The 24,594-nt window shown below is 45.1% G+C and overlaps 1 protein-coding gene across 3 annotated transcripts in view; it reads right to left on the bottom strand.

Moving 5' to 3' along the window:
- LOC135558291 (V-type proton ATPase subunit H) overlaps positions 1 to 21,890 on the bottom strand; it is a 39,055-nt gene extending 17,165 nt beyond the window's left edge. Inside the window, exons 1-7 of one of the 3 annotated variants that reach the window (XM_064992008.1) lie at positions 21,760 to 21,890; positions 21,162 to 21,308; positions 16,733 to 16,832; positions 8,471 to 8,560; positions 5,699 to 5,812; positions 5,175 to 5,279; positions 1,279 to 1,335 (exon numbers count right to left, since the gene is read on the bottom strand). In XM_064992008.1, the coding sequence (XP_064848080.1) occupies positions 1,279 to 1,335; positions 5,175 to 5,279; positions 5,699 to 5,812; positions 8,471 to 8,560; positions 16,733 to 16,832; positions 21,162 to 21,265 (570 nt within the window). In that variant the 5' untranslated portion in view covers positions 21,266 to 21,308; positions 21,760 to 21,890. Of the gene's footprint in view, positions 1 to 1,278; positions 1,336 to 5,174; positions 5,280 to 5,698; positions 5,813 to 8,470; positions 8,561 to 16,732; positions 16,833 to 21,161; positions 21,313 to 21,759 lie in introns of all 3 variants that reach the window. The other 2 variants (XM_064992007.1, XM_064992009.1) reach the window with 2 other exon arrangements.
- Positions 21,891 to 24,594: the final 2,704 nt, after the last annotated feature.

Below are 24,594 nucleotides of genomic sequence, written 5' to 3' on the forward strand. Positions count from 1 at the left end.
AGAAAATAGCTTACGAATGTGAGTGAGAAAAGAAAAACAGGGCATTCTACCAGAGAATTTTAGAACTTGGACACTTTCTTGTTGGCCTAACGATATGTCCAAATCTGACTTTGGTGCAGGTCATGTTGTTCTTCCCATGTCAGTCTCTGGTAAACACACTATATAAGATAAAATCAAAGTTTGTTTGTCATATGCAGAGGATACAGAAGGGGTAAACGCTACAGTGAAATGGTTACTTGCATAGTGGAGTCTTCTGTATAGAAATGTAGCTAGCTAGCTAGACAATGAACCAAAATCCCCAACTCATGACGTTACTACCGTGCATGAATATACGGGTAGCTAAATTCAATATCAGCTAGCTGTTAACATTAGGCTATAACTGGCAATGCAAATGGCTCGTAGATACAAATAATATTACTACACAGATCATAAACGTAACGTTAGCTGGCTGGTTGGCTCGCTAGCTAACGTTAGCTAGTTAACAGTACACTAACGCATAATATCTAAAAATGTAGCTCGCTTGACTCTGGATGAATGCTTCTCCCTCTCTGTCACGGTTGCCGTTAGGTTGAAGAAGAAAACAAACAAATCAGGAGACGGGCTAACAGCGTTCTGTTCTATTTTCGACTCCATCCGCATTTGCAATCAAAAACCTGAATTGTCTCCATCTCTTTAGCCATCAAACTCTGCTTCCACCAGGCATTCCACTGATTTCAAAACTCGGTCCTCCAGAAATTGGATTCGATAGGGACACTACTGTTTCCCTGATGTCTTTCAAAAAAGCTGCTATAGAAAGGATTACCTACACATACTAAGCAACTCATATTATAGACAGAAACATGCTACATGGCAGACCAATCCGAAATCATCTCTAGGCATGTCCAGCCCATCATGGCTAGCGGGAAGGTTCCTGACTTTTTCCGTGGCTATACCAACAAGATTTGATTTGAAGGCTCGTAATTTAACCATTATATTCGTATTGAAGGATAATACAATTTTGTTATTAATTAAGGCACATGCTCCAGAAGGCATTTATGCCAAAAAAATGCATTAAAAAAGCAAAAAAAATATATAAATATTCTCTCCTGTGAATTAGTGACGCGACATACGCCTCGTTTCCAGCCTCACTGGCTGATGTCTCCACACCTCCATGGTTACAGTATTATAACAGAACAGAAGCAGCAGAGAGAGACAGCAAAGAGCCCAATAGAGAGTTGATTAGAGAGATAGCGGCGTTAGGATGAATCATCATCGTCTTCATCACTCTGTCATACTCACTTCACTGGGGGATATAGTGCCTTGTCCTGAGGAATCTGGACCTGTACCATGAAGCTTCTAATGGAAGAGAAAACACAGACAAGTAGCCATGTGGCTGGCTTAGATGACTGGGCTCTGGATGAAGTACTTTGTGTGTGTGTGTGAGAGAGAGAAAGACTCAGGGGCCAAGCCGGATTTTTTCAGCCTCCTGAGGCTGAAGAGATGCTGATGTGCCTTCTTCACCACACTGTCTGTGTGGGTGGACCATTTCAGATCGGCCTGTCGATGTGGATAGGGGCCCGAACTCTCACATGGTCTCCGTGAACACATCGACGGGGCTGCAGTGGAGAAGGTGGAAAGCTTCAAGTTCCTCTGTGTACACGTCACTGACGGTCTGAAATGGTCCAAAAACACACAGGAGGCTGAAGAAATCCGGCTTGGCCCTTAAGACCTTCACAAAGTTTTACAGATGCACAATCGAGAGCATCCTGTCGGGTTGTATCACCGCCTGGTACGGCAACTGCACCGCCCACAACCGCAGGGCTTTCCAGAGGGTTGTGCGGTCAGCACAACCCATCACCGTGGGTAAACTACCTGCCCTCCAGGACACCTATAACACCCGATGTCACAGGAAGGCCATAAAGATCATCAAGGACAACAACCACCCAAGCCACTGCCTGTTCACTGCCCGCTATCATCCAGAAGGCGAGGTCAGTACAGGTGCATCAAAGCTGGGACCGAGAGACTGAAAAACAGCTTCTATCTCAAGGCAATCAGACTGTTAAACAGCCATCACTAATATTGAGTGGCTGCTGCCAACATACTGACTCAACTCCAGCCACTTTAATAATGGAAACATTTATGTAAAAATATATCACTAGCCACTTAAACAATACCACTTAATATAAATGTTTACATACCCTACATTACTCATCCCATCACTTGCTTTAAGAGGCTGAAACAATATATATATATATATTGATTCTATCACATTCCCAGTGGGTCAGAAGTTTACATACACTCAGTTAGTATTTGGTAGCATTGCCTTTAAATTGTTTAACCTGGGTTAGCCTTCCACAAGCTTCCCACAAAAAGTTGGGTGAATTTTGACCCATTCCTCCTGACAGAGCTGGTGTAACTGAGTCAGGTTTGTAGGCCTCCTTGCTCGCACACACTTTTTCAGTTCTGCCCACAAGTTTTCTATAGGATTGAGTTAAGGGGTTTGTGTGGCTACTCCAATACCTTGACTTTGTTGTCCTTAAGCCATTTTGCCAATACTTTGGAAGTATGTTTGGGGTCATTGTCCATTTGGAAGACCCATTTGTGACCAAGCTTTAACTTACTGATGTTTTGAGACGTTGCTTCAGTATATCCACATAACTTTCCTTTCTCATGATGCCATTTATTTCATGTGCACCAGTCCCTCCTTCAGCGAAGCACCCTCCCACAACATGATGCTGCCTCCCCCGTGCTTCACGGTTGGGATGGTGTTCTTCGGCTTGCAAGCCTCCCCTTCGGCTTGCAAGCCTCCCCCGGCTTGCAAGCCTCCCCCGGCTTGCAAGCCTCCCCATAATGACAATGGTCATTATGGCCAAACAGTTTTTGTTTCATGAGACCTGAGGACATTTCTCCAAAAAAGTACAATCCTCCCCATGTGCAGTTGTAAATGGTAGTCTGGCTTGTATATGGCGGGTTTGGAGTGGTATGACTGGTCCCAAGGTGTTTATACTTGCATACTATTGTTAGTACAGATGAACGTGGTCCCTTCAGGGATTTGGAAATTGCTCCCAAGGATAAACCAGACTTGTGGAGGTCTACAAAAAAAAAGAATTCTTGGCTGATTTCTTTTGATTTTCCCATGATGTCAAGCAAAGAGGCACTGAGTCTGAAGGTAGGTCTTGAAATGTGTATATATAGTGGGGCAAAAAAGTATTTAGTCAGCTACCAATTGTGCAAGTTCTCCCACTTAAAAATGAGGCCTGTCATTTTCATCATAGGTACACTTCAACTATGACAGACAAAATGAGAGAAAAAAAAATCCAGAAAACCACATTGTAGGATTTTTAATGAATTTATTTTCAAATTATGGTGGAAAATAAGTATTTGGTCACCTACAAAAGTTTCTCCATACTTTGTTATATACCCTTTGTTGGCAATGACAGAGGTCAAATGTTTTCTGTAAGTCTTCACAAGGTTTTCACACACTGTTGCTGGTATTTTGGCCCATTCCTCCATGCAAATCTCCTCTAGAGCAGTGATGTTTTGGTGAGGTTGCTGGGCAACACGGACTTTCAACTCCCTCCAAAGATTTACCCATGGGGTTGAGATCTGGAGACTGGCTAGGCCACTCCAGGACCTTGAAATGCTTCTTACGAAGCCATTCCTTCGTTGCCCGGGCGATGTGTTTGGGATCATTGTCATGCTGAAAGACCCAGCCACGTTTCATCTTCAATGCCCTTACTGATGGAAGGAGGTTTTCACTCAAAATCTCACGATACATGGCCCCATTCATTCTTTCCTTTACACGGATCAGTCGTCCTGGTCCCTTTGCAGAAAAACAGCCCCAAAGCATCACAGTAGGTATGGTGTTCTTTGGATGCAACTCAGCATTCTTTGTCCTCCAAACACGACGAGTTGAGTTTTTACCAAAAAGCTCTATTTTGGTTCCATCTGACCATATGACATTCTCCCAATCTTCTTCTGGATCATCCAAATGTTCTCTAGCAAACTTCAGATGGGCCTGGACATGTACTGGCATAAGCAGGGGGACACGTCTGGCACTGCAGGATTTGTGTCCCTGGCGGCGTAGTGTGTTACTGATCATAGGCTTTGTTACTTTGGTCCCAGCTCTCTGTAGGTCATTCACTAGGTCCCCCCATGTGGTTCTGGGATTTTTGCTCACCGTTCTTGTGATCATTTTGACCCCACGGGGTGAGATCTTGCGTGGAGCCCCAGATCGAGGGAGATTATCAGTGGTCTTGTATGTCTTCCATTTCCTAATAATTGCCTGCTGCAGGTCTACAATTTTGTTTCTGGTGTCCTTTGACAGCTCTTTGGTCTTGGCCATAGTAGAGTTTGGAGTGTGACTGTTTGAGGTTGTGGACAGGTGTCTTTTATACTGATAACAAGTTCAAACAGGTGCCATTAATACAGGTAACGGGTGGAGGACAGAGGAGCCTCGTAAAGAAGTTAAAAGTCTGTGAGAGCCAGAAATCTTACTTGTTTGTAGGTGTCCAAATACTTATTTTCCACCATATTTTGCAAATAAATTCATTGAAAATCCTACAATGTGATTTTCTGTATTTTATTTCCTCATTTTGTCTGTCATAGTTGAAGTGTACCTATGATGAAAATTACAGGCCTCTCATCTTTTTACGTGGGAGAACTAGCACAATTGGTGGCCAACTAAATACTTTTTTGCCCCACTGTATGTATGTATGTATGTATGTATGTATGTATGTATGTATGTATGTATGTATGAATTACAGAACACGAGTCAGTTTACATTTTACTAACCTATTTTTGCTTTGTCATTATGGGGTAGTGTTTGTAGATTGATTGATTTAATCTTAGAATAAGTCTGTAGCCTAAATGTGGAAAAAGTCAAAGGGTCTGAATACTTTCCGAATGCACGGTATACAGCAGGAAGGAACAGTGTGATCTCCCAGGGTTCTCCACATTATTTTTGAAGACAGTGGTGCCAGTGGAGGCTGCTGAGGGGAGGACGGCTCATAATAGCTGGAAAGGCATCAAACCATGTTTTATGTATTTTATACCATCCCACAAATTCTGCTCCAGCCTTAACCACGAGCCCATCCTCCCAAATGAAGGCGCCACCAACCTCCTGTGGGTGGTCTGAATACTTCAAAAGGCACTGCACATGTGGTTTTAGTTCAGAGGGTTGGAGGGTTAAATACCTGGGAGCTGAGCTGGGTCTTGATCCAGTTGAAGTAGTAGTTGAGGTCACTTCCCTCCATCAGGTCACGACCCCAGGCTGCTAGCTTAGCGATGATCCTGGCCGCCTGGGAGAGACTACAAGTCAGACCCTAAAGCCCAGCCTGAGCCAGGCTCAATATTAAAGTCACTCACTATTCAATGCTGATGGTATGGCTTATTGTTCAAATTCCATTTCCACAGTCATGTTAATGCATTAGACATTCCACTATATATAAATGCATCTCTCCCAGAGAGAGACCAAAACTATCCTTCCATTTATAATATTTTATAACAAAAAGGCCACAAGATGGAAATCCAATCAACATGCAAATAACCTGCTGGTCATTCTGAAGACATGATAAATCTGCATTTGAATCATCTCGGTGCTCTTCTTTTCTGCTTCTCTCCGCCATCTCACCCTTTCTCCCTCCACTCCATCTCTTATTCTACTCCAGCTCTCCCCCAGTGCTAACTGTAGGGTAGTGTGTGGCGTAGTCATACTAACCATGTGGACGGTGAACAGGTCCTGGCGATTGAGCATGGGCAGAAAGTAGGACCAGGCGGTGTTCTTGGTCTTTTTGGAGTAGTCGAAGAAGATGTTCACCCTCTGGTGATTCTCCTACAGAAATATAACAACAATACAGTGTTGTAACCTCCGGTGGTTCTAAAGGAACACAACAGAACAGTTCCCCAACGGTCCCAAGCTAGGAGAGCTCTAGTTCCCCAACGGTCCCAAGCTAGGAGAGCTCTAGTTCCCCAACGGTCCCAAGCTAGGAGAGCTCTAGTTCCCCAACGGTCCCAAGCTAGGAGAGCTCTAGTTCCCCAACGGTCCCAAGCTAGGAGAGCTCTAGTTCCCCAACGGTCCCAAGCTAGGAGAGCTCTAGTTCCCCAACGGTCCCAAGCTAGGAGAGCTCTAGTTCCCCAACGGTCCCAAGCTAGGAGAGCTCTAGTTCCCCAACGGTCCCAAGCTAGGAGAGCTCTAGTTCCCCAACGGTCCCAAGCTAGGAGAGCTCTAGTTCCCCAACGGTCCCAAGCTAGGAGAGCTCTAGTTCCCCAACGGTCCCAAGCTAGGAGAGCTCTAGTTCCCCAACGGTCCCAAGCTAGGAGAGCTCCCAACGGTCCCAAGCTAGGAGAGCTCTAGTTCCCCAACGGTCCCAAGCTAGGAGAGCTCTAGTTCCCCAACGGTCCCAAGCTAGGAGAGCTCTAGTTCCCCAACGGTCCCAAGCTAGGAGAGCTCTCCCAACGGTCCCAAGCTAGGAGAGCTCTAGTTCCCCAACGGTCCCAAGCTAGGAGAGCTCTAGTTCCCCAACGGTCCCAAGCTAACGGTTCCCCAACGGCCCCAAGCTAGGAGAGCTCTAGTTCCCCAACGGCCCCAAGCTAGGAGAGCTCTAGTTCCCCAACGGCCCCAGCTAGGAGAGCTCTAGTTCCCCAACGGCCCCAGCTAGGAGAGCTCTAGTTCCCCAACGGCCCCAGCTAGGAGAGCTCTAGTTCCCCAACGGCCCCAGCTAGGAGAGCTCTAGTTCCCCAGAGCTAGGAGAGCTCTAGTTCCCCAACGGCCCCAGCTAGGAGAGCTCTAGTTCCCCAACGGCCCCAGCTAGGAGAGCTCAAAGAAGCACCTTATCGTTGAACACTCTTCTTTGAGTCATAATGCATTGAAATGACTTATGAACTGGGCACACTGGAGGTGTGGCCACTTGGAGACCTCTCACTCAAACCCTTGTCTTATGTTTCACCTACCTCAAATTTTCCAAGAATATTCTAATCATGTTACTAGATGTATCAAGAGTATTTTGAGATGTCATTATCAACAAATGTGATGAAACAGTACAGTAAATGTACTATGAACATAAAATCAACAGTGTAATGTTGGGATTCAGTATTGTGACAACTAAAGTCTAATTTTCCCATTATCTCCAAACTGGTCATGCATATGCTTTCCATATTTCTTTTGTAAGAAACATTTACATTTAGCCTTATTCATATAGGGCAATTCCCAGGAGTATAAAGGGTTAACAGAAGTCTGTTCCCCTACATTGAGATCTTCACTAGGTAGGTAGCCTAGTGGTTAGAGCATTGGGCCACTGAACAAAATGTTGCAGATCGAATCCCCAAGCTGACAAGGTAAGACTCTGTCATTCTGTCCCTGAACAAGGAAATTAACCCACTGTTCCTAGGCCGTCATTGTAAATAAGAATTTGTTCTTATTAACTGATTTGACCAGTTAAATAAAAGGTTAAATAAATAAAAAGTTTAAAAAATAAAATAAAAATCACAGATCCACCTGCGCCAGAACACCCAAAATGAGATCCATGACCCGACTAAATAATGTCACATGTCTCGGGTATGGGTCTGATATGATTGTCACAGGTCTCGGGTATGGGTCTGATATGATTGTCACACGTCTCGGGTATGGGTCTGATATGATTGTCACAGGTCTCGGGCATGGGTCTCTACTGCTGCAGTAGAGAGAAATGTTTATGCTGCTGCTCTTGCTTTTCATGAGAGTGGCACATGTAGCTTGGTGTTGGCCAGTCATGAGTCAGAGCTGCAGTAGGCTACAGTGATAGAGCCTCCGTGTGGTAAAAGTTAGGAGATATCTAATCAAAGGAAGATGGAATTAAAAGTTAAAGGAGAAGGATGGGCTACAACCAAGAGCCAACAGGCAGGCTGCTACCTTATATTCTGAATGGAGTTGTTGTTGTAGGATTAGAAAACGTGCACTGCAGCCTCTGTTAGCCTAGCTAGCTAATGGTAGCTAGCTTGACTAGCTTCTCCCGGTTTGATGCAGTCAAGACAAGTACTTCGTAATCATATTTGATAATAAATAACCTCGCTATGGAAGCCATTACTCTACTGCAGTGCGAGTTTGCTTGGTTGGTTACTGTCTCGCTCCACCCTGCTCCCCATGTCACTAGCTCAGAGTATGGCCCCTCCCCCCCTCCTAGAGCGAAACCACTCTCCCTCTCGCACTTTATTAACCCGGAGCTGACAAAGTAGCTTAAATTACTTTTCTGCTGATTCCCTCAGTCAGACCGGGTCTGGACCCAACCAGGTTATACGAAAGAGGTCTAGTTGTCCTCGGGTCCATTCGGAACAGGTCTCTATATTAACTTCTTGGACCCGTTCTTCTGCATTCACATCCCCAGACCAAAGTGAAGAACTAACAGTAACATCTGTCCACCGCAGGGTGATTCAGGGAGGAAGTAAAAACAGATGATTCAGAAAAGGTAGTTTCGGTATCTTTGTATCTCTAGGTAAGCGTGAACACGTGTGTTACCTGCAGGGTATCATCTATCAGAGTGAGGATGTACTGGACAGTCTGCTCCTTAGAGATGTGAGCCATCAGGTTCAGGAACGTCTTGGCACACTGGAAATACACAATATACACATGTTACTAACACTATACAGAGACTAGGGTTGGGAGATGTCAACCGTCATCCTACGTTGATTATGAAGTGATTAAGACAGTGATATACGATGCTATCGCTCACCATTTCCACCCCCCCAAAACATCTGGTTTAAGAAGTCGCTCACTATTCCCCCCCCAAAACATCTTGTTGAAGTCACTCACTATTCTCCCCCCCCAAAACATCTGGTTTAAGAAGTCGCTCCCTATTTCCCCCCCAAAACATCTGGTTGAAGTCACTCACTATGGTCCTTATATCCTTAAGGATTTTACCATTTTCTTCTCAGGAAAACCAGGGTTACAAGTAGAACACAAAACAGTTGAATGTTTTATTTTATTGCCAAATGTCAAAAGAAATTGTCCGCCGCATTTTTATGAATGCTGTACGTACAGACATTGTTCACTCAGTGGGAAATTAATATCCAACCAGTCAGTGACAACTGTATGGAGTTTGCTTTATCTTGGCCAGGTTGCAGTTGTAAATGAGAACTTGTTCTCAACTAGCCTACCTGGTTAAATAAAAGGTTAAATATTTATTTATTTATTTTGATTCATAGAGCAAAACGTGTACATGTGCGTGAGTCTCCGCTTTTAATAGGTTTGTAGCTCAAACAGACGTTTTTGTAAAAAGACCCGGCCGAGGGACCCGGCATTACGGTGGGACTCATTGGGTTAAGAAATAAATGACTGGCTAAGCCTAATCAGCCTTGCCTGTGCTAAATGGATCTCACACGCGAAGTGATACAAATGACTTCGCTGGTGACATGCCCCTCAAAATGTGACCGACCGCCTCGATGTTATGTAGCCAAATATGAAATGAGCTAGAAAATGGTATATCATGCAATGCAGTTTAAGAAAAAAGGGAATGTAATTATGCTTTGAAAATTGATAAACTTGTAATGCCATTTGATAAAATGGCCCTTGAATGTTTTGGTACCTACTGGAGAGCTCTTTGTCTTCACCCATTCAGCATCGTTCACACCCTCTTAAGCCTTAGCACCGCCCATCTCTTTAAGGATTCACATGTGAGGCCATGTGCTAAACAGAGTGAGTAGTGTAGTAAACAACCAAAGACTTCAAGACGGTGAAAGTAGTGGTGAAAGTAGTAGCCTACAATAAGGAAAAACTCCAGGTTAAAATACACTTCATCTGACATCACCGTCTCTGGTAAACGCACACTGTATCAAATAAAATAACACCTGTGTCCTGTGAAGGTGACAACAGTACAGTGAAATGGTTGCTTGCATAGTAGCAATATCAAAACGTGTCAATTATAATTATTAGACAAAGCTTACCTGACACATCTGTCTAAATTGATGGGTCATGTGAAGGAAATGCCGTAATCACCCCCAGACACATTAGCTAAGTGGATGGGTCACTATTGTCTAAACATGTTCATGAAATACAATAGATGGCCGTAGAAACATCTAAATGATGATTCATGGAAACAGGATGCACCTGAGCACAATTTTGAGTGTCTTAGCAAAGGGTCTGATACTTCTGGTGTTTTTTTATTATAATACTTTTTCAAAAATGTCTAAACACCTGTTTCTGCTTTGTCATTATGGGGTGTGTAGATTAATGAGGAAGAACATGTAATCCATGTTAGAATAAGGACATAACGTAGGAGGACATAGGAGGGACATAGGACATGACGTAGGAGGACATGACGTAGGAGGACATAGGACATGACGTAGGAGGACATAGGACATGACGTAGGAGGACATAGGACATGACGTAGGAGGACATAGGACATGACGTAGGAGGACATGACGTAGGAGGACATGACGTAGGAGGACGTGGGAGGACATAGGACATAACGTAAGGACGTAAAACATGAAAGGACGTTGATGGCGAATAGGAGGATTCGTGGAGGACAAAACAGGGGCGTACAGGACATGACGTGGGAGGACGTGGGAGGACATGATAGGACGTGGGAGGACATGTCCCCCAGGAGGACGTGGGTTTTAGGGACGTTATTTAGGAGGACGTAGGAGGACGTAGGAGGACGTTAGGACGTAGGAGGACATGCCGTTGAGGACAAGGACATGACGTTCCAACATGACGTAGGAGGACATGATAAGGACATGGCGTAGGAGGACGTAGGGAGGACATGAGTTACACGTAAAACAAATGTACAGGACATGATAACGTGACAATAGGAAACATGACGTATGAGGACGTGAGTGTGAGGACATAGGATGGCGTGACGTGGAGGGTAAGGCGTGAAAAATAGGACATGAGTAGGGAGGACGTAGGAGGACATGGGTTAGGAGGACGTTAAGGACATGGAGTATAGGAGCGTAGATTGTGGACATGAGTAGGAGGACATGACGTGGGAGTTCAAAGAGGACATAAAGGAGGACATAGGACATGACGTAACATAGGACATGACGTAGGAGGACATAGGACATGACGTAGGAGGACAGAGGACATGACGTAGGAGGACATAACGTAGGAGGACATAGGACATGAAGTAGGAGGACATGACGTAGGAGGACATAGGACATGACGTAGGAGGACATGACGTAGGAGGACACAGGACATGACGTAGGAGGACAGAGGACATGACGTAGGAGGACATAACGTAGGAGGACATAGGACATGACGTAGGAGGACATGACGTAGGAGGACATGACGTAGGAGGACGTAGGAGGACATGACGTAGGAGGAAATGACGTAGGAGGAGACGTAGGGAGGAAATGACGTGGGAGGACGTGGAGGACATGACGTGGAGGGTGTTGGAGGACATGAGTGGAGGACGTGGGAGGACATGACGTAGGAGGACATAGGACATGACGTCCGGGAGGACGTGAGAGGACATGACGTAGGAGGACATGACGTAGGAAGGACGTATGGAGGGGAGGACGTTTGGAAATTTACGTCTTACGTTAGGAGGACATGACGTAGGAGGACATGACGTAGGAGGACGTAGGAGGACATGACGTAGGAGGATATGTTTGACGTAGGAGGACATAGGACACTGCCTTACAAATAGGACATGACGAATGGGAGGACACAGGACATGACGTAGGAGGACAGAGGACATGACGAACGTAGGAGGACATAGGACATGACGGTCATGACGTAGGAGGACATGACGTAGGAGGACATGACGTAGGAGGACATGACGTAGGAGGACGTTCTTCTTGACATGAGTCGTCGTTGACAAGGACATAGGACATGACGTAGGAGGACGTGAAGGACATGACGTAGGAGGACATGACGAGGAGGACATGACGAGGAGGACGTTCTGGAGGGGAGGACGTAGGAAAAATGGCTCACTGGAGGACGTAGGAGGACATGACGTAGGAGGACATGACGTAGGAGGACGTAGGAGGACATGACGTAGGAGGACGTAGGAGGACATGACGTAGGAGGACATAGGACATGACGTAGGAGGACGTAGGAGGACATGACGTAGGAGGACATGACGTAGGAGGACATAACGTAGGAGGACATAGGACATGACGTAGGAGGACAGAGGACATGACGTAGGAGGACAGAGGACATGACGTAGGAGGACATAACGTCATAGGACATGATTTAGGAGGACATGACGTAGGAGGACATAGGACATGAATGTAGGAGGACATGACGTAGGATGACGTTCAGGAGGACATGACGTAGGAGGACGTGGAGGACATGATGGCTCTGGAGGACGTAGGAGGACATGATTTAGGAGGACGTAGGAGGACATGACGTAGGAGGACGTAGGAGGACATGACGTAGGAGGACATGACGTAGGAGGACGTAGGAGGACATGACGTAGGAGGACGTAGGAGGACATGACGTAGGAGGACGTAGGAGGACATGACGTAGGAGGACGTAGGAGGACGTAGGAGGACGTAGGAGGACGTAGGAGGACATGACGTAGGAGGGAAAAACCTTGGAGGACATGACTCTAACTTCCGGAGGACGTATAAGGACATGACGTAGGAGGACATGACGTAGGAGGACGTAGGGGAGGACGTAGGAGGACATGACGTAGGAGGACGTAGGAGGACATGACGTAGGAGGACGTAGGAGGACATGACGTAGGAGGACGTAGGAGGACATGACGTAGGAGGACATAGGACATGACGTAGGAGGACATAGGACATGACGTAGGAGGACATAGGACATGACATAGGAGGACATAGGACATGACGTAGGAGGACATAGGACATGACGTAGGAGGAAATAGGACATGACGTAGGAGGACATAACGTAGGAGGACATAACGTAGGACATAGGACATGACGTAGGAGGACAGAGGACATGACGTAGGAGGACATAACGTAGGAGGACATAGGACATGACGTAGGAGGACATAGGACATGACGTAACAAAACGTGGAAAAAGTTGATGGCTCTGAATACTTCCGAATTCACTGAAACAAAAAACACCACCGACACACTATACACACATTATATAACCTGTCCCCCAGAAGCTGGGTTTTAAATGGTATTTATTTCACCTTTATTTAACCAGGTAAGCCAGTTGAGAACAAGTTCTCATTTCCAACTGCGACCTGGTCAAGATAAAGCATGGCAGTGCGACAAAAGCGACAGAGTTACACTAAAACAAATGTACATTCAATAACACAATAGAAAAATATATGTACAGTGTGTGCAAATGGCGTGAGGAGGTAAGGCAAAAATAGGCCATAGTAGCGAAGTAATTACATTTTAGCAGATTAACACTGGAGTGATAGATGAGCAGATTGTGTGCAAGTAGTGATACTGGTGTTCAAAAGAGCAAAAAAAAGTAAAAAACAATATGGGGGGAGGTAGGTAGTTGGATGGGCTATTTACAGATGGGCTATGTACCGGTACAGTGATCTGTAAGCTGCTCTGACAGCTGATGCTTAAAGTTATTGAGGGAAATATGAGTCTCCAGCTTCAGTGATTCTTGCAATTCATTCCAGTCATTGGCAGCAGAGAACTGGAAGGAAAGGCGGCCAAAGAGGAGTTGGCTTTGGGGATGACCAGTGAAATATACCTGCTGGAGCGCGTGCTACGGGTGAGTGTTGCCACGGTGACCAGTGAGCTGAGATAAGGCGGGGCTTTACCTAGCAAAGACTTTCCTGACTCTTCCGGCGCCGACAGAGATGGCCGCCTCGCTTCGCGTTCCTAGGAAACTATGCAGTTTTTTGTTTTTTACGTGTTATTTCTTACATTAGTACCCCAGGTCATCTTAGGTTTCATTGCATACAGTCGAGAAGAACTACTGTATATAAGATCAGCGTCAACTCACCATCAGTACGACCAAGAATATGTTTTTCGCGACGCGGATCCTGTGTTCTGCCTTACAAACAGGACAACGGAATGGATCGCATGCAGCGACCCAAAAAAACGACTCAGAAAAAGAGGGAAACGAGGCGGTCTTCTGGTGAGACTACGGAGACGGGCACATCGTGCCCCACTTCATAGCATTCTTCTTGCCAATGTCCAGTCTCTTGAAAACAAGGTTGATGAAATCCGAGCAAGGGTAGCATTCCAGAGGGACATCAGAGACTAACGTTCTGTGCTTCACGGAAACATGGCTCACTGGAGAGACGCTATCCGAAGCGGTGCAGCCAACGGGTTTCTCCAAAAAAGTGGAAAGTGCGAACCACTGCTTTCAATCAGGGCAAGGTGTCTGGTAACATGACTGAATACAAACAGTGCAGCTATTCCCTCCGTAAGGCTATCAAACAAGCTAAGCGTCAGTACAGAGACAAAGTAGAATCTCAATTCAACGGCTCAGACACAAGAGGCATGTGGCAGGGTCTACAGTCAATCACGGACTACAGGGAGAAATCCAGCACAGTCACGGACCAGGATGTCTTGCTCCCAGGCAGACTAAATAACTTTTTTGCCCGCTTTGAGGATAATACAGTGCCACTGACACGGCCTGCAACGGAAACATGCGGTCTCTCCTTCACTGCAGCCGAGGTGAGTAAAACATTTAAACGTGTTAACCCTCGCAAGGCTGCAGGCCCAGACGGGGTGCCCCAGCCGCGCCCTCAGAGCATGCGCAGACCAGCTGGCTGGTGTGTTTACGGACATATTCAATCAATCCCTATACCAGTCTGCTGTTCCCACATGCTTCAAGAGGGCCACCATTGTTCCTGTTCCCAAGAAAGCTAAGGTAACTGAGCTAAACGACTACCGCCCCGTAGCACTCACTTCCGTCATCATGAAGTGCTTTGAGAGACTAGTCAAGGACCATATCACCTCCACCCTACCTGACACCCTAGACCCACTCCAATTTGCTTACCGCTCAAATAGGTCCACAAACGATGCAATCTCAACCACACTGCACACTGCCCTAACCCATCTGGACAAGAGGAATACCTATGTGAGAATGCTGTTCATCGACTACAGCTCAGCATTCAACACCATAGTACCCTCCAAGCTCGTCATCAAGCTCGAGACCCCGCCCTGTGCAACTGGGTACTGGACTTCCTGACGGGCCGCCCCCAGGTGGTGAGGGTAGGTAACAACATCTCCTCCCCACTGATCCTCAACACTGGGGCCCCACAAGGGTGCGTTCTGAGCCCTCTCCTGTACTCCCTGTTCACCCACGACTGCGTGGCCACGCACGCCTCCAACTCAATCATCAAGTTTGCGGACGACACAACAGTGGTAGGCTTGATTACCAACAACGACGAGACGGCCTACAGGGAGGAGGTGAGGGCCCTCGGAGTGTGGTGTCAGGAAAATAACCTCACACTCAACGTCAACAAAACTAAGGAGATGATTGTGGACTTCAGGAAACAGCAGAGGGAACACCCCCCTATCTACATCGATGGAACAGTAGTGGAGAGAGTAGCAAGTTTTAAGTTCCTCGGCATACACATCACAGACAAACTGAATTGGTCCACTCACACAGACAGCATAGTGAAGAAGGCGCAGCAGCGCCTCTTCAACCTCAGGAGCCTGAAGAAATTTGGCTTGTCACCAAAAGCACTCAAACTTTTACAGATGCACAATCGAGAGCATCCTGGCGGGCTGCATCACCGCCTGGTACGGCAACTGCTCCGCCCTCAACCGTAAGGCACTCCAGAGGGTAGTGAGGTCTGCACAACGCATCACCGGGGGCAAACTACCTGCCCTCCAGGACACCTACATCACCCGATGTTACAGGAAGGCCGTAAAGATCATCAAGGACATCAACCACCCGAGCCACTGCCTGTTCACCCCGCTATCATCCAGAAGGCAAGGTCAGTACAGGTGTAGAGGACACTGACTCAGGTGTACAGGACACTGACTCAACTCCAGCCACTTTAATAATGGGAATTGATGGGAAATGATGTAAATATATCACTAGCCACTTTAAACAATGCTACCTAATATAATATTACTTACCCTACATTATTCATCTCATATGCATACGTATATACTGTACTCTATATCATCGACAGCATCCTTATGTAATACATGTATCACTAGCCACTTTGTTTACATACTCATCTCATATGTATATACTGTACTCGATACCATCTACTGTATCTTGCCTATGCTGCTCTGTACCATCACTCATTCATATATCCTTATGTACATATTCTTTATCCCCTTACACTGTGTATAAGACAGTAGTTTAGGAATTGTTAGTTAGATTACTTGTTGGTTATTACTGCATTGTCGGAACTAGAAGCACAAGCATTTCGCTACACTCGCATTAACATCTGCTAACCATGTGTATGTGACAAATAAAATTTGATTTGATTTGACTTGAAGATGACCTGGAGGGCCTGCCGACGAGAGCATACAGGTCGCAGTGGTGTGTGGTATATGGGGCTTTGGTGACAAAACGGAGGGCACTGTGATAGCGAACTGGATGCAGTCTGAGTAGAGTGTTGGAGACTATTATGTAAATGATGTCGCCGAAGTTGAGGATCGGTAGGATAGTCAGTACACATGAAGACAGCACACAAGGAATACTGCATATGGCAGTAAATGTAGCTACAGATGTAATTCTCAATTACAGGTACTGTTTGTCGTAGCAAACATCATTCACAACTCGACGATAAAAGATATGTATGAAAATCTGGATAATGCCCAACCCTAGTCATGGAGAATCTCATCTGAAGCTAAAAAATGCAGCTGTGCAGTAACAGCGAGCTGGTTTATTGTGTGTGTGTGTGTGTGTGTGTGTGTGTTGTACCTGATGTCCTTCGTTGGTGAGGATGATCTGTTTCTCCTCAGAATGAGCCACTTCAAACTTCTTAATGAACTCACAGTCCTCGGCAGAAATCATCTGACCCCTATGAGACACACAGCATGAAAATTATACAACAGTCTATGAGACACACAGCATGATAATTATACAACAGTCTATGAGACAGACAGCATGATAATTATACAACAGTCTATGAGACACACAGCATGATAATTATACAACAGTCTATGAGACACACAGCATGAAAATTATACAACAGTCTATGAGACAGACAGCATGATAATTATACAACAGTCTATGAGACAGACAGCATGATAATTATACAACAGTCTATGAGACACACATCATGATAATTATACAACAGTCTTGGGGAAGCTACTATGAAAAAAGTTTTAAAAGCTGTCAATTACTTCCCACTGGAAGTGAAGCTACCTAAAGCTGAAAAATAAGTTGACTACATTCAAACTACTTGTTGATAAATTATCATATACAAAAATTGCAGGAACACTTTGGAATCATATGTTAAAACCGAATGAGTATTTTAGCAAATTAAAAACGGTTGTCTTTCTGTTTTGTATGCTTTATCTACTGTATTAAAGGCACCCATGTCACACTCTAATAGGGAAGTAAAGCTTCAGTAGTCTATCGCTCCTCTCGTAGGGCGTGCCAGATCAAATGTCTCAAAGGCTGTATGCTGGAGCCTGCAGGCATATGGGTAGAGAAGTAGTTGTCTGTCCATGGAAATGTACTTCCTAAATATTATTGGCTCATCTAGTCTCTGACATTGATTGGAAATAATGATAAAATATGTGTCGGTGTGCAAATTGTCCCGCTCCTATCAAAGTTGATTTTCAAATAAGTTCCGTTTTGTAGCTTATTCCTTATTGTATTAAAAGCACTTCCGTCACAATATTCACAAATTAATAGCCTAATTCTTGCTGATTTACATTGAGTAGGCTACCTTCCGTCTCTTTTGTTGGGCATGCCAGATCAAGTGCGCCTGTGTGGTCGCATTTAAAGAGCCTGTAGACTATTATGGGTGGAGAAGCATGCCCATTAAATGGCCGCAGGTAGCCTAGCGGTTAGAGCGTTGGACAAGTAGGCAAAAAGGTTGCTGGCTCGAATACCCGAGCCAACAAGGTGAAAAATCTGTCAATGTGTCCTTGAGCAAAGCACTTAACCCCAATTTGCTCAAGGGTCAACGTACTACTATGGCTGAACGTGTAAAAAGTGTATATTTCACAGCACTTGTGTGACACGTGTATATATATTTTTTTACCCATTTTTCATGATATCCAATTGCAATCTTGTCTCCTCGCTAAAACTCCCCAATGGGTGCTGGGCCAAATGGGCACCGCCCTATGGGACTCCTGGTCACAGCCAGTTGTGACAGCCTGGGATTGAACCCGTGTCTGTAGTGATGCCTCAAACACTGTGATGCAATCCCTTAGACCGCTGCGCCACTCGGGAGGCCGACCATTGGGTTCTTGGTCTCCTCCCTGACCAAGGCCCTTCTCCACAGATTGTTCAGTTTGGCCGGGTGGTCAGTTCTAGGAAGAGTCTTGGTGGTTCCAAACTTCTTCCATTTGGATAGAGGCAAATGTGTTCTTGGGGACCTTCAATGCTGCAGACATTTTTTGGTATCCTTCTCCAGATCTGTGCCTCGACACAATCCTGTCTCGGAGCTCTAAGATCATTTCTTTCAACCTCATGTTTTGGTTTTTGCTCTGACATGCACTGTCCACTGTGGAACCTTATATACTGTAGATAGGTGTGTGCCTTTCAAATCATGTCCAAACAATTGAATTTAGCCTAATATAAAATGGGCCAGGCGAGAATCTGTTATTTTTACTTTTTTCTTAGGATATTTTTGCGCATTTTGTTCCTGACTAGGCTGGATAAATACCTGGGGTTGGGGCTGCAAAGTGAGCTGCGTCACATAAGCCTAAAATAACACTGAAGGGCTTGCAGTCAGGTTTGGGACCAGTTCTTGCGCGAGAGGGATGACAGGCAGCGGGAGAGGGATGAAGAAATCAGTCCTGAGTAGACCTCTACTACATGGCAGAAAAGGAATTAACAACTGAAAACACTACCTATATTTAAATGTAGTTCAACTGCCAAGCTACTGCAAAACATTGTTCAATTACAAGTTTTCTAGGGGGTGGATCAGCTTTAATATTTACTAGTTTTATTGGGATCCCCAGCTACTCTTCCTGGGGTCCACACAAAATACAGCATGACAAAACACTGATAGACAAGAACAGTCACATTTAAAACAACCAAATACAAACAAAACAGCTAAAGAACAACATGTTAAGAGTGTGAGACAGTGTCTCTGTGCTTGTAATTTCAGTCCCCATTGTGCTACGAGGTTTGTTGTTTTAAGATAATTTTGCTGTTACTTCAGTAAATGGAGAGGAAAAGGAATTTGTTGAGATCCATGGCTTTGGCTGTGCATTACGGTGAAGGCGGTGTCAGTTGAAGGCCCTAAAAATTGTCATAGACCCCAGGGGCTGTAGTGGAGCAGGTTGAGAGCTTCAAATTCCTTGGTGTCCACATCAACAACAAACTAGAATGGTCCAAACACACCAAGACAGTCGTGAAGAGGGCACGACAAAGCCTATTCCCCCAGGAAACTAAAAAGACTTGGCATGGGTCCTGAGATCTTTAAAAGGTTCTACAGCTTTAACATCGTGAGCATCCTGACCGGTGGCATCACTGCCTGGTACAGCAGCCGCTCGGCCTCCGACCGCAAGGCACTTCAGAGGGTAGTGGGTACGGCCCAGTACATCACTGGGGCAAAGCTGCCTGCCATCCAGGACCTCGACACCAGCCGGTGTCAGTGGAAGGCCCTGAAAATTGTCAAAGACTCCAGTCACCCCAGTCATAGAATGTTCTCTCGACTACCGCATGGGGGCTCTGCCTTTTTCTGTAGTCCACGATCACCTCCTTTGTCTTTATCACGTCGAGGGAGAGGTTATTGTCCTGGCACCACACGGCCAGGTCTCTGACCTCCTCCCTATAGGCTGTCTCATTGTTGTCGATGATCAGACCTATCACAGTTGTGTCGTCAGCAAACTTAATGATGGTGTTGGAGTCGTGCTTGAGTTCTGAGCTGTATGATATTTGATTACGCAGACAACGCTCACAGTTTACTCCTTCACATGTTTATAATCCTCATAATATCTGGCTAAATGATTAACCCATAAGACATAGGCTACACAGCATGATTATTGAACTACAAATGTTCATTCAGTAATCCACTCCTGAAGTCACCTGACCCCAATCATATGACCTTGAGACACATACAAATTGATAGGCCTATATTATATAGATATTCATAGTTTTTCCCCGACCTCTGCTGAAATAATTTGACCCCTTTGAGACAAGATACACACAGTATGATTGATGACTATTAAAATACACGTTAGACATACAATGAGAACATTCAAAGAAAAATCTAATTTGGTATTTATTAGGATCCCATTAGCCACTGCAAAAGCATCATCTACTCTTCCTGGGGTAAACATAATTAGACTAGAATCCCAGTGTTGTGGGCCTAGCTCTGCTTTAGATGGAGCAGTGAATCCCAGGGTTATGGTCCTAGCTCTGCTTTAGATGGAGCAGTGAATCCCAGGGTTATGGGCCTAGCTCTGCTTTAGATGGAGCAGTGAATCCAAGGGTAATGGGCCTAGCTCTGCTTTAGATAAAGACACTGGGATTCACTTCTCTGTCTGTCTTTTTGACTTCTGTTTAACACTAACAGTACTTCCTAATTACAGAAGCAGCATACAGTAGCTGACAACACTGGCATTACCCCTGGAAATACTACAAGAGCAGAGTGAAGTGGCCATTTGTCCCAGCACTATACAAGCTGATTCAACATCTTATTAAAAGACCATGATTAGAAGAATCGGTGTAGTGCTATGAATGGACAGCCATGAATATCTCATATCCACAAGACTGTGACTCACAACCCAGAGAAATACCAAAATAACCTTTTGACTAGTACTAAGCCTAGTGCCCAGCATGAAAATGACTAAAATAAAAGGTGCACTATAGAGAAGAGAATCATTGTACCATCTAAAAAAAAAAGAAGATTTTCCATAACCCAAAATATTGGATTTTAAACTGGTGTACAAAACCAAAAGACGCAAAAACGAAACTTAAGACCGGGAAGCATATAAATAGCTCACAGAACAGATCTACCGCTTCTTAGAGACTTCCTTTCAATAAGAATGACAGATCGATAACACACATTTCTATGTGAATTTAGGTCAGGTCACCCAAAACGTTACATATTGCAGCTTTAAAGGGCGAACAGGCATAGTGCCCTATGAACAAAATATGAGGGAGCTCAAAAAATGCCATGAAGAGGGGTGGAGGAAGAGGAGTAGGGCGAAGGTGTACTTACTGCAGGTATGACTGCCAGTTGACCTTGTTGGCTCGGACTTCAGCTGCCTTGGCAGCAATGATGTTGGTGGGCACTGCAGCGTCCACCGCCCCGCGGATATCCATCCTGATACACCTGTAGGATATCTCTCTGGACAAGAATGAATAACTACCTGGAAGGAAGGAGACAGGTGGGTTTGATTGATAAATAATACATTATTATAGGTTATTATGAAAATTGAATGATGCAAAATCTCCCTAATTCTGCAGGTGAGAGCTCATGACCAACTCTGTAACCAGATCAGCTGCTTTAGCTAACGCAACATTACCCAGTAGCTAACTTGGCTAATGTAATGCAATGTCATGTTGGTGCAGTAACGTTCTTGACCAAACATGTGTATTATTTAGTTACAACGACAGCACTTGTCAACAAATGAAATGAGTGTTGTTGCTGAATGCGTTTGAGTCGTCTCGCCAGCTAAGTGAGCTAACTGGCTAATGTCAATACCCTGGTGCAAGCTAACGATAGAATATCTTGGCATTGATGCTAAATTAAGCTAACGATATAACACACAATACAGAACCTATCTCAAAGAAACATTCCAATACAATTTTCCTACCGTTAAAACACACAAGCCAAATAGAGCATTAATTTCTGTGGTTTAAAATCAAAAGGACATCAGTATCTCTCCGCTAACAACTACAACGTGATGCTGTCAGCAGGAAGCTCTGAAATCCAGTCAGCTGTCCTCGGCCCTTCAATGACGCTTTACGTCGCTTCAATGACGCTTTACGTCGTCACATCCCAGTGTACCTATTGTAGGGAGTAATAAATGTCCCTTCCCCAAGCAAGGGAGTGATGAGGAGTGAGTGAGTGAGTGAGTGAGTGAGTGAGTGAGTGAGTGAGAGAAAGAGAGAAAGAGAGAAAGAAAGAAAGAAAGAAGCAAGCGGATGATGGAAGTGGATTCTGAATACAATGGCGATAGAACCAAGGAGAATTGGAATATTGTCAAAAAGAATGGAAAACGGAGCAAAGTAGTTTACAGTGATGAGAATGACCCTTCGTATCTAGTAGGAGTACTGTTTGTAAATGAGGAGCAGCTGGGCAGAGTACCAATCTGGAAGAAACCATGAGTTATTCAAACTGGTAGAGAGGTGCTGGGTAAAGTGAAGGCTGTGAGGATCACGAGATGCAGGCTTTTTTGTTGGTGTGCCTCTGCAGATCAGAAGGAACATGCGTTGTATCTTAACCGATTTCATAAGTTTGAAGTGTCATGTGTGTCTCTGCAGAACAGGGCACCCCTCAACAGGGTTGATATTGAAGAGATGAAGCATGTCGTGATTGAAGCATGTCGATAAATCGTGTGGTGAATGGTGGAAAAGTGAAGTCTGTCAGTTATTAAAAAATTTATATGGAGTCTCTCCCTACTCAAGTGCAGTTAGGGTATATGAACTACAGAGTCCAAGCATTTATCCCAAGACCAATGCTATGTGATCATTGTAAAGCTTTTGGTCATGTAGCAAGTGTTTGCAGAAGGAAGAAGCCGAGATGTCCAAGTTGTGGAAAGGATCATATGTGTTATAAAAGTGATGAATATGTGACATGTTGCAATTGTGGTGGGAACCATGAAGCCACGTCTTCTGAATGCCCCACAAGGGGGAAAGAGAATCAGGTGGCCAAAGCCAGGGTTGTACAGAGCATTTCATACTGTATGCAGCAGCTGTGAAAAGGGTTGAGGGTTTGAATAGTGCATCAGAAGAGTCCATGGTGGTGGATTGGCCTACACTGCAGGCTGCAGGGGTTGCCTTTCACCAGCAGGTCCTGACATTTTAAAGGTTAAGAAGGTGGACTTTGTGGCATGTATAGCTGTGGAAATGAATGGCACTGCCGAGGTGGAGAGAAGGTCCAGGAAGATAGAATTTATAGTGCCACCCTCTCAAGTCCTAGAGCCGTACCACCCTCTCAGGTCCTAGAGCCGTACCACCCTCTCAGGTCCTAGAGCCGTACCACCCTCTCAGGTTCTAGAGCCGTACCACCCTCTCAAGTTCTAGAGCCGTACCACCCTCTCAGGTTCTAGAGCCGTACTACCCTCTCAGGTTCTAGAGCCGTACCACCCTCTCAGGTCCTAGAGCCGTACCACCCTCTCAGGTCCTAGAGCCGTACCACCCTCTCAGGTCCTAGAGCCGTACCACCCTCTCAGGTCCTAGAGCCGTACCACCCTCTCAGGTTCTAGAGCCGTACCACCCTCTCAGGTTCTAGAGCCGCACCACCCTCTCAGGTTCTAGAGCCGCACCACCCTCTCAGGTTCTAGAGCCGTACCACCCTCTCAAGTTCTAGAGCCGTACCACCCTCTCAGGTTCTAGAGCCGTACCACCCTCTCAGGTTCAGAGCCGTACCACCCTCTCAGGTTCTAGAGCCGTACCAAACTCTCAGGTTCTAGAGCCGTACCATCCTCTCAGGTTCTAGAGCCTGAGAAGCGTGATATGGAGAACTAAAATGAAGAAGTGGGAGTTTGTTTGTTTCGGTAATGTACTATTTTTTTGGGGTAGATTAAGTTAGCTTCACTATTACGTATGGATTTTTAAAACATTTTGGTTTCAAACCATCCAATTGGCTGCAATACACCTTTTTGGGTGTAGTCTGCCATAAAACCTACAGGAGAAGAATAAGAAGAGAGTGATGATTCGAGAGGCAACGTCCTCGGTGAAAATCTTAAAGTTGAGCTTAAAAATGTTAATTACTGTACCTATCAAGCTAACGTAGCTAGCTACAGTTCCAAATAGCTGGCTAGCTAGTTTTACAGTTTGGTAATTTATTCCAACACACTACAGAATTCCCCAAAATATGTTTATGAAGCTAGCTATGTTTTATAGGCTCCTCACTACTAGGCTGGCACATAGGTGAAATTAAGAGGGGAAAAGGGACCAAATGATTAGGGTGTGGCACATGGGCTACTAACAGCTTACTACACAACATACACTTAGTATTTTTTTCTGAGCTACAGTTTACATATCTCCCTGGCACATTACATCATTTATGCAGCAGCATACAATGCATTTTTGGACTCACCTTGTGCTGTGCTCACTTAAACAGGAAGGTGGTGTGGTCTGTCATTCTCTGGATTCATGGTGCTTTCAAGACAACTGGGAACTCTGAGGAAAAACAAGGTCGAATCATGATGACGTCAGTGATCTTCAGCTTGTAATTCCAAATTGGATGACCGTTCAAAAGGTATTTTCCCAGTGGAGCTCGTTTTTTTTGTTAGAGTTCCCAGTTGTCTTGAAGTCAGATTTTCTAGTTCCAAGTTTCCAGTTGTTTTGAATCATGATGACGTCAGTGATCTTCAGGTCGGCAGAAGTCATGCTGGATTGACAGCATGGCTAATGTTGAATGTTTATCATTTTAAGCTTGGAAAAGAGACCCTTAAACACAGACTTGGGACCACACACCCACT

The sequence above is a fragment of the Oncorhynchus masou genome, chromosome 17 (assembly GCF_036934945.1).
Source record: "Oncorhynchus masou masou isolate Uvic2021 chromosome 17, UVic_Omas_1.1, whole genome shotgun sequence".
Lineage (NCBI taxonomy): Eukaryota > Metazoa > Chordata > Actinopteri > Salmoniformes > Salmonidae > Oncorhynchus > Oncorhynchus masou.